The 17,136-nt window shown below is 35.5% G+C and overlaps 1 protein-coding gene across 1 annotated transcript; it reads left to right on the top strand.

Annotated features, from left to right (window-relative positions):
* The first annotated feature begins 1,072 nt into the window (after nt 1-1,072).
* On the top strand, nt 1,073-16,803 carry LOC117315661 (heat shock 70 kDa protein 12B-like). The gene is made up of 4 exons (XM_033869956.1): nt 1,073-1,381; nt 2,021-2,236; nt 2,329-2,488; nt 15,651-16,803. The coding sequence occupies exons 1-4, from the start codon at nt 1,073-1,075 to the stop codon at nt 16,718-16,720; spliced, it is 1,755 nt and encodes a 584-aa protein (XP_033725847.1). The 3' UTR covers nt 16,721-16,803.
* The last annotated feature ends 333 nt before the right edge of the window (nt 16,804-17,136 follow it).

Below are 17,136 nucleotides of genomic sequence, written 5' to 3'. Positions count from 1 at the left end.
ATGATAATCCCATAGATTTTTTAGTTTTGGTTTAGATGTTATGTTAGGTCATCTGACTTTAGATGCATTCTTGGGGCGTACTTTAAAATAAAGTTATGGGACCAAGCAAAATTAAATTTTGGGAACAAAACGATGAGGCTAGATCGGACCACGTTTGTTATCAGTTTTGAATAGATGCGTGAATTATGCTAAATTAGTTAATAACATACGTGTATATATATAATGCATTGATTGCATAACTAGTTGGTCCTACAATCTAACACAGCCTTGTCATATTTATTTTAAGACAAAAGTGTAATAACTATTGTGACGTCATAAAAAGTTAACAGAGTTAGTTAATTTATGACGTCACACAATTGTTCCTGCGTTGAAAACCCTATATCATCCGAGATAAAATTCACCTGAGGACAGATGAAAGGGCCAAACTGGGGAGTTTGAGGTAAATCCATCAAAGTCATTTTTGCATGACTTGATGAACTTAATCAACTATGGAATAATATTGTGTTTGTGGCGTTTAAGGACTAATTGCCGAATAGCATTTCTGTGGCAGAAGAATCTGAGATTGTTTTTTCTATGTGACGTTGGATTACATTTGGGTTGGAACAACATCTGCTGAATGAGAGTCAAGGTTTTGTAAAAGAAGGAATGAGCTTTACAGGGAGTCGCGAGAAGGGGGCCAAAAGGAGAGACGATATTTTAATACAGAATTCTTTAGAATCCTTATCTGATGACAAAAAAGCTAAAATATCCAGCCTGGCTGTACACACTTGGTCTTCTGTTTTACTTTTCACGACTTCGAACAAAGAGGACAAGGGTCATGGTATTCACTTTTAAGAAAGCTCATTTGTAATGCTATCAACTTCTAATGCAAGTATATGCATGACTACGCTATATTGAAAAAACAATTTCAACAGGGAAATTTAACTATAGACGTAGAGTTGATTATAAAACTGCATTGGGAAATAACATTCGAAGTGTCGTTCACTGTTAATATGTAGAAAGCTGTGATTGATAGAAGCTTTTGATAAAACAAAAAAACAAAAACTATTTTATTTTTTATTCTCATTGCAGAATGAACCTTAAGGACAAATACCTGTTGGTTGCCGCTATAGATTTCGGAACAACGTATACTGGTTATGCCTACTCTTCACGACATGAATTCAACACCGATCCACTGAAAATAAATCTGATGACATGGAACGCAGGATCAGCAGGACTCGTGTCTCTAAAATCATCTACCTGCGTTTTGTTTAAGCCAGATGAGACATTTCACTCTTTCGGCTATGAGGCAGAAGACCAGTATAATGAGCTTGCCATGGACGACGACCATAAGGACTGGTTTTTCTTTCGGCGCTTCAAAATGGAATTGTACACTGATCATGTAAGTTGCAAGAACTGTGAAATATTTTTGTTGATTTTTTTTTTTAATTGTGAACAACATCCCTGTTGAAGTTGAATCGACTCGTATTGCATTAAACTCTAGTTTCAAATATGTATGCATTTATTCTTGCACGTCCTTTCATGCAGGATTCTTGTACTCATTTCAACATACCTGTTGTGTACATCTGCAAATTCTTGAAATTTAACGAAGCTTTAATGTGACAGTACCAGATAGATGCTTTGTACATAGTGCCAAAACTTCCATCTTTCTTCTTTGAGGCATAGTGCTGTGACGCTGTCAAAGTTGCTACACATACTTTATACATACATGTATGTATCACGGCATGGCGAGACCAGAAATCTCATTCCTTGTCATCGCTCCAAATATCGCCATAATTTAATGCATACATTATGTATATCAATAAAAGATATACTATTTCATGGCATTAATCTACTAGCCCTTTTCCTTAAGATAAATAATTAATATACACGCGCATTAAATCAAAGTAAAATAATGTATCAACTTGTGATAAGGTTTATAAATACTAAAATAAAAGTGAAATAAATTACTAGTAAAAAGAGGTAGAAGAAGGACGTCTCTAAGGATTTAAATGAAACATGTACCCGATACATATTTCAGGTTGACAGAAACAAGATGTTGCAAACAGAAGACGGAAAGAAAATGTCGGCAATCAAGGTTATATCGGCTGTTATATCCTATCTGAAAAGTCATCTCACGAAAACAGTCAAAGATAGTGCTATCGATATTTCCGATAAGGATATCAGATGGGTAGTCACTGTACCTGCAATATGGAGTGATCCAGCCAAGCAAATGATGCGCGAGGCAGCCGAACAGGTGAGTGCTGTTTACAGAGCGTATTCATTGTAGCAATCTGATGTCTCATTGTTGTAGCTGGTTTTTTAAATATATATTAGTGATTGTTTCAGGCTGGCATTGCTAGAAATCAGTTGCTCCTAGTGTTAGAGCCAGAGGCAGCATCAATACTTTGTAAGCACATGCCCGTGTCCAAACTTGTCGACGGTGACCGTGAAGACAAAATAGAATCATTCCGAGTCGGATGCAAATATATGGTGGTTGATGCAGGAGGTATGTAGCCTGAAACGGAAATGCTTATTTATGTTCATGTCAAGTCAGGTATCTAATAACAGATATGAAATACATCACACATTAACACCGAACGGATTAATAATATACTTTATTATCGCGTGCAAAGGTGCTGTTGCAGAACCGCCCACAGCGATTTCTTGAAATCGACTATATTTTCCAGTAAAGCTATAAAAATACATATGGAGCAAGATGTTATTTTCTACTTGACCCATAAGCGCCCCCATAGCGCCATCTACTTCACTTTTTCGTTTACAAGCATACTTGTGTTTTTCACAGACCCATAAGTGGTAATTCTGTTTGTCACTGAGAGGTTTTCTGACGACTAGGTATTGTACATACATTGTAGTTCAAAATGATAAACAGTTGACCATGAAAAAACAAACGAGTTTAGTACAAGATGACGTAGACAACCAAAATTCGAAAATTTTCATCAAATTCCAAATACCATTTTTCAAATCATGCGGCAAATTCGGCACGATAATATGCGAGTACTATCGATGTTAGTGTTTACCAGCAAAAGGAAGTCGTGCCGAATCACCGGATAACGGCAGTAATTCAATGTTGAAAAATGTATGTGGAAAAAATGCACGGGCGATACAAGTGGTCCTTGTCGTACACAATAATACAACGTATTGTTTTATTAAAGAATGAAGTGTAGTGAGGGGCGATAACTCATTAGAGTTATCGTTCCTTACGGAACGTAATGATAGTACGAGCTAATTCGCGATTTTTGCCGGCTATTGTAGCGATTTGGGGTTGGAAAAAATGACACATACAATTTTGATGGGCTTTTGAACCATTGTAAAACTCGGCTCCATCTAGGTCTGGATGTAACTGGTATCCCTGTGGAAATTCGTATTGATGAGATATTTTGGGTCAAACATGCCAAAATCGTCATTTTGACTAAGAGGTTCTGTTAAAACCACCCTCAAAATTCGAAAAAAAAATCCAGAAACATATACAATGCACATATACATAGATAAATGTTTCCTGAAGAAAACCGTCTGTTTAGTTTTTCGATATCTTTATCAGAACGGTCACAATATTGTATTAAAAATGGCCTATTTTTTCGACCCTCCCAGTATTTTTCCATTCGACAGGGGTATTTTGACAGCAGACGATCGCATGTTTTGATGACGTAACGCCCATCCTGAACTCGTCACGAAAGTTTGTTGTGGAAGCCGCATGTTGATCGAAGTTTACTGTCACTGCCAGTATATATTGCTATTTTTCAATATCAGAGGCAATGCTCCAGGATATAGATGCTTTGTCACGATCATTGTATGTCGCTTTTCACAAACATGCATGCGAAAAATCAAACCAGCGTTCAGAATGTCAAGCAAATTCCCGAAGCCTCGTAGGCATAACGCTGACGCTACTGACGGTAAGTAAACTTGTTTGTTTACGTTGATATAAACAAACGACGGTAGATATGCACGAAGAATAGTTCCCGTTTATTTGCTATTTACTGAAGGGATAGGCCTACTTTGTCTCCAAATTTAATTGATTTGATATTTCGATAGTCTGTGTATTTGTATAGCCTCGCCAGTGATGCTTGTTTACGTCTAAAAATACCAACGGGAATCTCCAGATTGAGGTGACAAATTGAATATACACAGAGCCATGTTCTCTCAGACACTAGGTTATCTCGTGAACGAGCACACCTAAGACTACTACTTTGCAACTTCTCTGATATATGAATTACTTTGTGAAAAGAGAAATGAAATATAATTTTTGATTTTTACCGATCATATCAGAGACTTGTATCTGATCATATACTGACATAGACTTACTAGAGTCCCGCGGTGAAGGGATGCCTTACTCGGGCACGTCTGTCTTGCTACCTATACTGACAGTATATAATCGCACGAGAAAGACTAGCATTATCGATGAACATTATACAAATCACTAAAATCATATGTAGAACGCAGGCGACTTAAATATGACTAATATTTCATTTAATTTTGTAAAACTATTTAAATTAAACCATCTACACTGCGGACTGGAAACTTCCTGCATGGAATATTCAATAAAGTCAGCCTGTGTGACATTTTACGATTTGATAGACCAGTTCAAACTATTCAAATTATTTGCTTCACGTTACATTATCAACAACTTTTTTTTTTGCAATTAATTCATTTTTGAATTTTTTAATGAAATAGTATAGTACAGGTCTATTATATTTAAATGTTTACAACTTGAAATTAAAGTCTGTAACATGCCCTTGATTGAGACTGTGCATTTGGACAGGTTAAATCATATCGTCTTTTGCATACATGTAAATAAACAAAATCAATATAGTAAATTTTCAAATTCTTTGTTTCAAATACCATACAACATATTTAAATCTTTCACTTACATACAACGAAGAGAAGTAAAATGCAAGAAAGCTGTTCTTTCAATTTTTTGCTAAGATATTGTCAATTATTATGATTGCATTAACTGAATAAGTTAAATTAAGTTAATTTTGGGTGGGAAAACATGTTATGTACAGTAGCTTATTTTAATATCTTGACTGAAAGTTCATTTCAACTTATTAGAAAAGGCATTATAGAAAATTATTTGACAATATCAGTGTTACCAGAATTCAGCTCTCACAATTTTGCAAAATATTCTTCGAAGTGGCACCTGCACACACGAAAATTAGTGGATTTTCAAATATCTTTGCCTCAAATACCATACCAACATATTTAAACCTTTCGCTCGCATACACTGAAGAAAACAATGTGCGAGAAAGCTGTTCTGACAAATTTATGCTAAAATATTGTCAATTATTATGTCAAATTAAGTTAAATTAAGTTAATTTTGGTGTGAAAACATGTTATGTTATTTCTTTTGTAATATTTTGATTTAAAATTCATTTCAACTTATTATAAATGATATATATATTATAGAAAATTATTTGACAAAATCAGAGTAACCAGAATTCAACCATTACAATTTTACAAAATAGTCTTCGAAATGTCATCTGCACACAGGAAAACTTTTGGATTTTCAAATATCTTTGCCTCAAATACCATACCTACATATTTAAACCTTTCGCTCGCATACACCGAAGAAAACAATGTGCAAGAAAGCTGTTCTGACAAGTTTATGTTAAAGTATAATGAATAATTATGTTATATTAAGTTAAACTCAGTTACTTTGGGCGTGAAAACATATAATATATATATTTTTTTAAATATATTTTGATTTAAAATTCATTTAAACTTATTACAAATGGTAACTACTTCATTGAACAACACATGAGAGGCCCAGAACTTTGGATTGGATTGATGCTAATTGAATCAACTTACTAATCATCTAATTTAATGAAGGGAAAATAAAGTGAATTAACTTGCTCAGTTGGTCATGATATTTATTTATTATAAATTATAATGTAGTGATTATTGATATATAAATTTCTCTTTCTATTCATGATCGATCAATAATTGATCATCGATTGTTTAAGAAATTATGATGATCGATTGATCAAGAACTTTATTGTGATTCCAAACACTATAAGAAGTTGCAAACTGTTTAAATAAAACAAATGTAATAGACATTTCCTTATTTGCTTGATATGGACGACTGATGACACTGATCATGACTTTGAACTTCATGGAAATTCTCGAAATAGCATATTATAAAAATAGCTTGGGGAAAAAAACAAACAAATTTCCTTCTATCATACATACTAAAAATTTGGATTTTCCTCACGCAAGTATGAATTATTAACTTTAACTCCAAGATTGAAATTGGCGCGAGCTAATATTCCTGTAAAATCATGAAGATTTACATCTGATTGAGTTAATCCTTATATTGTGAGGAAATTGATTTAATTCCTATATTGTGAGGAAATTGTTCCAAATTAAGATATTGTCCTGTTTTAGTGATTTTTATACGCCCGACCCGACGTACATTATAATGTTATCACGTTGGCGGGTGGGCGGGCACATATTGTGTCCCGACCATAACTCTCGACCCAGGCTCTCCATACTTGACACAAATATACATCTTGATGACTCGGAGTGTCCCATACTAAAATCATGCCCCTTACCCCCGTATTTGCGGAGTTATTCCCCATTGATGATTTTACTTGTCCGGACCATAACTCCAATACTTCCTGACCCAGGCTCTCCATACTTGACACAAATATACATGTTGATGAGCCGGAGCACTACAACCTGTGAAACTACCCCCTTCCAAGTGTCAAATATTGCGCGGGCACATGTTAAGGCCCTCCAATGGGCCCTTGTTTATTTTTATGTACATCATGGGAAATCAGTCACTTTCGTAACCTGATTTTCTCATTTTAACAAAATCGCTGCCATCAACTGAGCTCTGCTTGGTTCAAATTTAGATATTGTCCGATTTTGATGAAATTTGATATGTAGGAACATCATTGAACACTGGTCGCTCTCGTAGCCTCACTTTCACATTTAAACAAAATGGTCACCAATTTCTGGCCTCTGATTGGTCGAAATGTATATAATGTTCAATTTCAATTAGATTTGATATATATGGGAACTGCAAATTCAACTTAATTGATGGGTTTTGTTGCCTTTACGAACAACAGTCTTTTCTCAGTCCCATTTCTAGCAATCAGGAGAGCTCTAGATAACAAGGTCAAATTGTAATTGTAATTCTAATTTACTGTAAAGTATTCACAAAGTTATTTATAGCTAATATGCAGCCTTGCTTCACTGTAAACGTTTGATGTATGTTCAGGAGAGGGCCTCGATAAGTTTGAAAACTTGTGCCCAAATCCTATTTGTCACTATAATTATGAACCATTTAAATGTTTAAACCAACAAAAACAAATATTTTTATTGGTCGAAACTTAGATATTGAGCGATTTTGACAAATCATGCTCACACAGAGTTATCGCCCCTTACTACACTTCATTCCATCTGTGACATCCTTCAGGTGTCACCCTCTAGTATGAAAATGATTTGATACGATGTCCATGGCAATGTATTATGCTCTTCTATGTTTAGCATACTTATATTTCAATTTCTACTCAGGTTGGACTCGATGAAATAACCGAACTTAATCAGTTTCATTTGCCCATGAACTGACCAGTATAACACTGTTTAGCGCCTATAAATACATGAAGTCATGGCATACCAACACTCTTCTGACCTGATTCGATGTCAAATCCGATCTCGTCATAAATCGCAAACGAAATACAACATATGGATCCAGTACTCAGTTACCGAACAACTACCAATACAGAGTTACTACTGTACGTGTCCAACCGGTCAGAGGACTGTTGGCATGTGTGCTCATATCGCCAGTGTTCTCTCCTGCCTTGGGGTCAATGTCCATAGTCAGTTTCGAAAACCACTTCGACCAACCAAGTTTATGCCACTGATGAAGTAAATAGCCCGCTAATACATATACTCCAGAATGTAGGGAAGATACTGCATTGAATATTTCTGATATACACAACGAATCGTCATTGTCACACTTCAAAAATGATCTACATTGTCTAGAATGTAACTGTGAAGGAATATACTACTCATATATATATGATATTAAGTTCTAAATACACAAATAATACATGATGAGCTGAATTAGCAAGAACAAAGCACATTAGTTGTACAACAAAGTCATGGAGATTGGAAAATTGGTAAAGGGACTAACATTATCCTGAAAAAAAATCTTGAAACAAATAGTTTCCTTGAAAGCGAGTTCGTCCAATAGTGTTTCCTATAATATTTCAACGTATTTCTTGTCATGACGAGATGTCTTCACTAGCATGCAGTGCTTTCAGCACTTTGATCTATATGAAGATTTATGGGGGGTTGACTAATAGAAGAGGCAAAAACGAGGCATATCCAGTAATTCTGAAACGCAATTTTCTTTTCATGGATTACACAAATGAATGGAGTTATTTTCTATCGACAAAATCCGATAGTACTCGGGGTTTGAATTAGAAATCCATACTACTCTTTCTTAGAGAAAGATAGATAAGACCATCAAATCAACCGCAACGAGTACGAATACGAATGTAAGATGAATGCAAATACTCAACGTGGGACCTGTTAACAATGTGACATCATCGGAATGTACAAGAACAAACAAAGTAAAACAATTATTACTCCAGACGAATACACTAATGACCAATGTATATATATAAATATATAGTAATTGGTAACGTTATCTCCCCTGGTGTTATTATATTGTATGTGACGTCATAATGTGGTAACCAAGACGTTAATAAATGAATCGCCTGAAGATGGCCTGAAAACTTTAGCGAAACACAACAGTTGTCGTGTTGGATATATATTATTCAACTATATATATATATATACAATAATAAATATACGTATAAATAGTCCGAAATCATGCCATATAAAGTGCCTTAAACCCTTAACTACCATGATTTTTTAATGAAATTAAAAAGAACTATTTTTGTTCATCAGGATTTTTTACCTTTTTGCGTCAACATTTTTGGTAACAACCCATATATATTTACAAACTATATAATATAACCTTTTCAAATTCAGTAACAAAATCGGTGGGTTTTTTTTTTTCATTTTAAGCCAATGAGAGTGAATTGAGTACTGATCTAAAGATTAATGATACATCAGACTCTTTACTAAGGAATATAAACACAAATAAAAGTCTATTTTCTATTTATTTGCAGTTGTTGTCATGGCTACTGATTGAATTTAAAAGCGTTGATTTTTGTTAAAGATTGCATTTCCTTCAGTGTAAAACTATGGCATTGTATTACAGGTATCATGGCTTAGCTAGCAGTCTATATATATATTGAAACTTGTAAGAAGGACCTATCCAGAATGTATGGCAAAACTTTTTTTTTTTTTTATAATATTTATTTAAAAAACATGCACACATTCTCCAACCTGAATGAAAACTGAAAATGAAAAAATGTTTATCATAAATCATATTTTATAATAAGGTTCAGTTGTTTTCATGGTTTTAACATTGATAATTGACTTTTAAACGTTATATTTATCCCTTTCCAATTTTATAGTTATATAGTCAACAGCTGACATGTCTCCAAATCATGATATTGAAGCTGATGTTATCAATGTAAATTTAACCATTATGTAGGAAATGTAAGATTGCTACTTCCATCTTAGCTTCACTTTTTCGATTTGTTCTAGTTTCTCAACAATTATCATAATTAGACACCCGTTTACTGAGATGGATGATAAGAAAGGTCACAATAACTAGAATCTGGTATTACTATTATTCTAAAAAACAGTTTACCAGGTATATTGATAAAAGCTAAAATTATTGAAGGCATGCATATCAAATGGTTATAACCATCTTTGTTCAACATTCTGTATGTGTGTGTGCATGTCTTCCTGGCTGAGACAGTCCTATACTTAATTCACAGAAAATAGACATGTAGAAATATAGACAAGTGAAGAAAGTCGAAGTTCCCAAAAGGAGCATGTGTTATTTATGAAATTTTCAGTTTGAATAATCCTGTTTGGCAGACAAACAGGTTGAAAATAAAACTTTACTTAAGATCAAAATTGTATGATTTAGCTTGGTAGCAGTTGAAATACCACACCATCACAAATATCAAGTTACATAATTCTAACCAATGACATAGAATAGTGGGAGAAGGTAGCTTTAGGGCAAAGATGTCTAGATCTGCTATCCAGTCACACCACAAACGTTCATCAAAACAAAGTCCTGAAGCTGATGTTTCTGATGTTTGAAATGATAAAAATTAATCTGATAAGCATCCAAACATATACACTTATAAAATATTTTATTTTAAAGGCATCACCGATTTTTTTCTGAATAACAGGGTAATATAATGTCAAAGTCAATAATAAAGTATACGAAGTGAGTTCACATATATGGATAGCAAATCAGATAATTATGATCAATTGAAAGAAAAACGAAATGCACAGAAGCTATAAGATAATGAACATTTTAAAGATAATGAACATTTTAATTGTAGCGAATTTATAATTAAGATAAATCCATTAGCTTACCTGTGATGTCACATATTAGGCAGAATCATCCATAAGCCAATTCTCTCATCACATTTTGTAAGCCAGGCTTGCTAGTAAACTGAGACTGATCCAGACCTTACAAGTAAGGTGGATAACTGAAATACAACGGTGCTGTTTACCATCACATCTGTATTCAGGGATGTAAAATTCTGAAAATTGTCCACTAGCCCAAGGGCGGGTAGCCTTTTTTTTAAATAGCCCTGATCAGAGTTTTACTATTCTCCCATATTTGTTGAAGGAAATAAAATAAATTCACAGATTACTCATATGGAATGTTACAAAAAGCCTGGAAACTTTTAAAAAGTTAAACAAACTCCCCCATCCCACGACCAAGCCTGAGTTTTAAATACTCATAACAATGTTCTGGGTACAGTGCTCCCAGCCTTTACTGGCAAAGAATACTTACTGGAACATGTGTATCTACATATATCTCTACAATTGTATCATTTTATGTCAGTTTATTTCACATAAAAAGGTCTGATGCGTGAATTCAGTCAAAATCTGAGTTGTGGCACAAGTAGATCCTGAATCCATTTCTGGTAAGCACAATATACAAACTTTATACAATGTATAAGGGTGTGGGGTTATGTGCTACATTTGTATGAATCCAACCTATACTAGCACAACATGATCGAAACACTGTAGAATTCACAACCAGCTGAATTCAAAAACAGTTATATGGTATTTTCAGTAATTCTCTATCACCTCTATTATCAAATATTCCATGTGATTTTTTTTCTCAATTATATAAACCACTGTTGCATAATTAAAATTCTATGAATGTTTCCCGCTTTTTCATCTCCCACTTATTTCATTATGTGAAATGCAGAAAAAAAATGTATCCAATTTTAATTGGTACATGTCCACAAATTTGGCAAACAAAAGAACTTGTTACCATTTGTACCTGAATGATTACATACAAACGCATACAATATACCGATGTAATGTAAAAAGTATAAATTAAAATAAATTAAATTGATAATTCTAATACAAAATACAAAGCAATCATATACAATTTAGTGTAATATTCCCCTCCAATCCAAAAACAAACAAAATCATTTGGACCCAATATACAAATGTACCGTAGGCCTATCCTGTTACACAATAAATGAACATTTGGTTTGGTTTAGTTTGGTTTATTTTGTTGAACGTCTTATGAACAGCTAAGGTCATTTAAGGACGGCCTCTCATGCGTGCGACATGCATGTGTGTGGCGAGTGCGTATGTCTCTGTTGGAAGGCTGTGGTATGTTCGTGTTAATTCTCCTTGTGATAGGCCGGAACTTTTGCCGATTTATAGTGCTACCTCACTGAAGCATACTGCCGAGGACACACAGAAGCATACCCCTACCGGTTACATTATGCTGACAACGGGCGAACCAGTCGTCCCATTCTTATATGTTGAGCGCTAAGCAGGAGCAACAACTACCATTTTTAAAGACTGTGGTATGTCTTGACCAGGGGACAGAACCCAAAGCCTTCCTCACAGGCGCAAACGCTCATCAAAAGGCATTGTCAAGGGAGACATTAGGAAGAAGAAAGTTATTAAGAAAGAAGAGAAAAGACAAGATCCCAAAGTTAGTAGTTACGTACTACCTGCAGGGGGACAATCAATGAAAAGCAGATACAGATTAACATTATTGCTGGTACATTTTGTATACTTGTGTACATAAAACTTCACTTTATGCACTTACCTTACCCACATATGTTATGTAGGCGCGTTTGACTGTTTGTTGTCCATTTACACTGTATGTCCGCAGTCTTCATAATTCCCAGTGTAAATTCACAGTTTGTTAGTTAAGCTGACAGTGGTCACTACATGTCATTTTGGTGGCGACTTGTATCGGTAACAGCCTATGTGAGGTCTGCGGAAACATTCGGTACCAGGCACATGTCTGTCCAACCATTTAGAAACCGAAAGTGATCATCAAGGATATACGCGATTAATATAAATAGATTTTGCTGTCGTCGGTTTTATTTATTTATTTATTTTTTTTTGATAGGTATCAAAATATGTGCTATTACTTTATTTATCTTGCAACAAAAGAATGAAACGAAGACCATTTATGCCATTATGAAAACGGCAGAAACTGAAAGCTGTCGATCGTATTCGCGCAGGCTATCGACTCGCTCTTACAAGACAAGAATTTAAAACGGTGGTTCGTTGAAATGAGGGGGATATGTGGAAACATTGCATCATTTATTTGGTTTGTTATGAATGATAGATTTATTTCATTTTGATCAGTTTTTTCTTCGCTTTAATTGTTTATATCATTAACTACTATTTCATATGACAAAATCATTAAAATGTGTCGATTTCTGCTGCGTACGTTGTAAATCAATGCATCACATGTACTTTATTGATAAAAAAATCTCTTTTTGGAGGATTCCTGTAAAATGTTGAAATATAAAATTAAAAGTATGAACTACCACCATTGAGAAGTACAGACAATAGTTCTCTCTATGTTTGAAGTAATGTGAGCTAAAAAATCGAATCCGCGCTTGGACAACTACGCCTGCTGAAACACGACGTCAATAATTCAAAATAGTCGAAATAAAGGTTAGCATGCTTTTTCAACTCATAAAATGCTTAAGCAAAAATTGTCAAATGAAATTTTACAAATGTTGTTGGATATTTTCTCCTCTTTTACTAATTATATTCGGTATCTCAATATGTAAACAAATCAGGGAGATACGACCATTTCCCTTACACCTACGTGCTTTTGCGTAATTAAGAGTTAAGGGGGTTAAACACTATTCTATATTCAAGAGGTATTTTGGCACAGTAACCTATTCCCGCTCAATTTTGAGCGTGGTGAAGAACTATTCCTTGTTGATTCCCACAAAGACTAACATGTTCTTCTTATGTTTTCAAACGATTCCTATTTCCGCTTTGTGTTTCAATGATTGGATTGGCGAACGAAGATATATTCACTAGGTGACATGGACTCTTTTAATGGCTTCTTTGAGGTAAACTCTTTCAATTCCATGCGTTTTCGTAATGGGATATTAACACTCATACCCACGTTTAAGTCGTCGTCGGAGACGATACCCCTGATTCTCATAACTTAAGAATATCGAATGCTCCTTGTAGTTTGTTTTGGGGATGGTTGAATGCTGGACGGGCGAAGGTACTGGTGAGTGTCCGTGGGATTACTGTGTAAATACGTGTGTATTTCTTCGTTGACGCGTGTTTTACAGGTGTCCAAAAAGTAGTTTCCTCGTCGGAGATGTCGGCACTAAACTGAATGGTCCGGTGGAACTCATTCGCGAAACAAATGAATTCCCCAAGGGACTCTCTACCGGATGACCACCTAATGCCGATGTAGTCAAGGAATCTAAACCAGCTGACTGGTTTCGATCGTAGTGCTCTCCATTGAATGGGAAGTTGTTTAGCGTGAGTACTAGCTTATGAAATTCAACTAAGCTATGTGTTAAAGGATGTTTATTCATACGAATAGATATGATTCCGTCATAGTGTGGGATGTTGGTATAGAGGAAAACTAAATCTATGGTGACCAGGAGTGTATCATCAGGTAGATGACTACATGGCGTCTTTTGTAGATAGTCCGTGGTGTCTTTCTCGAAATGAGGCCTTAAGTGGAAGTCAATGTACTTCGATATTGTTTTCCTTGGGGTAGCCATCGAATTGATGATAGGTCGACTGGGTTTACCAGACTTGTGGGTTGTTTGAAGGAGAGAGAAATTCCCTGCTCGTGGAGAATCACAGCGCAAGAAGTCGGCTGTATCCTTGTCAGTTTCTCCTTTGAGTTGTATCCAACTGATGGTGGTATTGGCCTTTTAGCGTATTGCTTGCAAATTGCTGAGGTTATTGTTTGTGTGCAATGACATGTTTTGTGCTACACACTCTCTAAAAATAGCAAGAGTTTCATTTGGTAGACATGTAGGTTCCTATCGAATCGTGCTATGGCTGAAATGGACATAGTGCCAATGTTTGGTGAGCATTTGAAGCGTGGGGCTTTAGGTCCGATGTCTGCCTGCAGGTAGGACTTGTAATTAATAAGGTGTTGTAAATCATCTACTCGTAGGGCCTCTTTCTTAAGTGTTTTATGCATGGTCCATTGGTGTCCTGATAGTGAATTAATGTAAACTAATGTAAATTAAACAAAATACTATATTGGGACAATACGGGTACACAGACAGACAACAGAATATACATAAACAAAACAGATTGTATATACCGGATCACAATATATGTAGCCTAGATTATGATGCTTATTACTTTGTGTGATAGATAGGGTTTACTTAGTAATAAAGACGGTATGGTCCAATATAGGTAGTGGATTCTAACAAACAGATGTTCGCTGGATGCGTATTACTAGAAGATAGTTATTCAAGTAGTAATACCGACAGTTCAGACAAGTAAATTGACGAATTTTCGAGGCAATCTGCCCCGTTATGAAGACACAGGTAAATTACAAACGATCACATATAGATAAAGAGCATGGAACAGTTACACAAATTTACTAGATAAACAACGAAAAATATCGGTATGTCTGCAAAAAAGATCCCCTCGGTCGATAGTTAATATCTATATATATATTGCAAACAAACCCATTAGACTGCCCGCTAAGTAATATGAAACAACCGCATCTATAACCTGGCCTACACGCCGAAGTTCACATGCTCATGCAAAGATACGTTCTCGACCGTTCAGTCTGTACACAACAAAGCAAAGATACCCAGAAATGACCCGACAATGTTATACTTTCTAAAGAATGAATACACGGACAGAATATCATATTCTTAAACACGTCACCGAGCTGACTGGTAATTTTTTATAAATGCATATTTTGGAGAGTGTAGTGAAATGTTTGTGATTTATGTAAATAGTTTCTGTCAGTATGCCTCAGTTGAGCTAAGTTTTGAGCTCCTGCTACAGGAATGACGTTAATAAGTTGCATTTGTTGTCCGAGATAAAGTCAATGTCTTTAATACTGGAAATGATGTTCCATGTGTAATCCCCAGTATCCTATACAGGCTTATTGTGAGCATTATGTGACCGAGTTTGTTGTCGCTGCAGTGTCGACGTACAGCGTTTTATTATGATAGTTTTTAATTTCCCTAATATGACGTAATTGAGGCTTAGAACAAAAATATAATTTGATTAGGTATGTTTGTTTTTTCACACAGGCGGGACAATAGATATCACAGTACACGAGGTAATAAAAGGCGGATTCTTGAAAGAAATCCATGCAGCTAACGGCGGCAGCTGGGGAGGGACAAAAGTGGACAACGCCTTTGAGGAAATGTTGGAGACTATTGTCGGGAAAACTGCGTTTGCGCACTTCAAAGCTGATGAGATACCAAATGTTATCGATTTACACAGGAATTTCGAGGTGAAAAAGAAAACTTTCACAGGTAAGGACTCTGGAACTGCTAGCAAAACAACGATAACAGTGCCTTGCACACTTCTGGAATCTTTTCGAAAATTCAATCCTGATAAACGGATAGCCGATGCTATTGGAGATCATTTTTCTCCCGACGTAGAATGGAAAAAGGATAAGATTCGTCTTTCTTTAGCTAGGACACGGTCTCTGTTCGACCCATCTTTGAAGCACATAACCGATCACGTTTCTGATATACTTGGTAAACCCAAAGTACAGGATTGCGAGGCTATCTTAATGGTGGGTGGTTATTCCGAATGCCCACTTCTGCAGGACGCTATCAGAACTGTGGCGGGAAGCAGGCGTTTGATTATTCCAAGTGGGGCAAGTCTGTCTGTACTGAAGGGAGCAGTGATCAACGGCCACTGTCCGAAAACTTTGTCCCAGCGGATATGCAAATACACTTACGGGATAAAGATGAACAAATCATTTGGTTGTGATGGGAATGTCAAATATCTTTTGATAAATCCAGACGGTATGTCTTTAAGTGCCAATTGTTTCCAGACATTGGCCAAAAAAGGATCACTTGTGACGAGTGGGGAATCATCTGTTACTCAGACAGGTTTTGTCGGGCACTCATTAGCAACATGTATTGTTGTTCCTTTGTTTGCATCTACATCTGAAAATCCCAAATATGTCACGGACGACAGTTGTCAGAAGATCGGAGAAATAACACTACCAATGTCTGATACAACGTTAGGTAGGGATAGGGGAGCTATCATAACCCTATACTTTGGAGGCTCAGAGATTGAACTCACTGCTGCAGACATACACACTGGACGAAAGATAAACGCATGCTTCGACTTCCCTGGTTAACCACACAAGGACGAATGTGGAAAATGTTAACTATAGAGAAAAAATGAAGATGGTAAATAATACCATATTTGTATTACAGTATATTTTCCTGTATTCAGAGGGGATTTGATCAAATATATTTTTGCCAGAATTTTGATAAAAAATACATAGGAAAATTGGTTCGTTTTAATGCCAGAACATTTTCACTACATATTATCATCAATATACAACATACTGTACGCATTACTGATATTTAATGTTGATTTGTGCATATTTTCATATTTTTTCAAATCTTGCCTACAATTTGTTATTGGAATATCGGAAATCCGTACACATTTGAAGGTAAACTGACCCGAAGGGTCAAGAGGAAGACCTATGCATCGTTATCATGACCATCGTTTTCCGTGCATCAACCTTTTGTTGGTATAACCTTCGAA

Source organism: Pecten maximus, chromosome 17 (assembly GCF_902652985.1).
Source record: "Pecten maximus chromosome 17, xPecMax1.1, whole genome shotgun sequence".
Classification (NCBI taxonomy): Eukaryota; Metazoa; Mollusca; class Bivalvia; order Pectinida; family Pectinidae; genus Pecten; species Pecten maximus.
The sequence above is the reverse complement of the archived record's forward strand: the minus strand, read 5'-3'. Positions and strand labels throughout refer to the sequence as shown.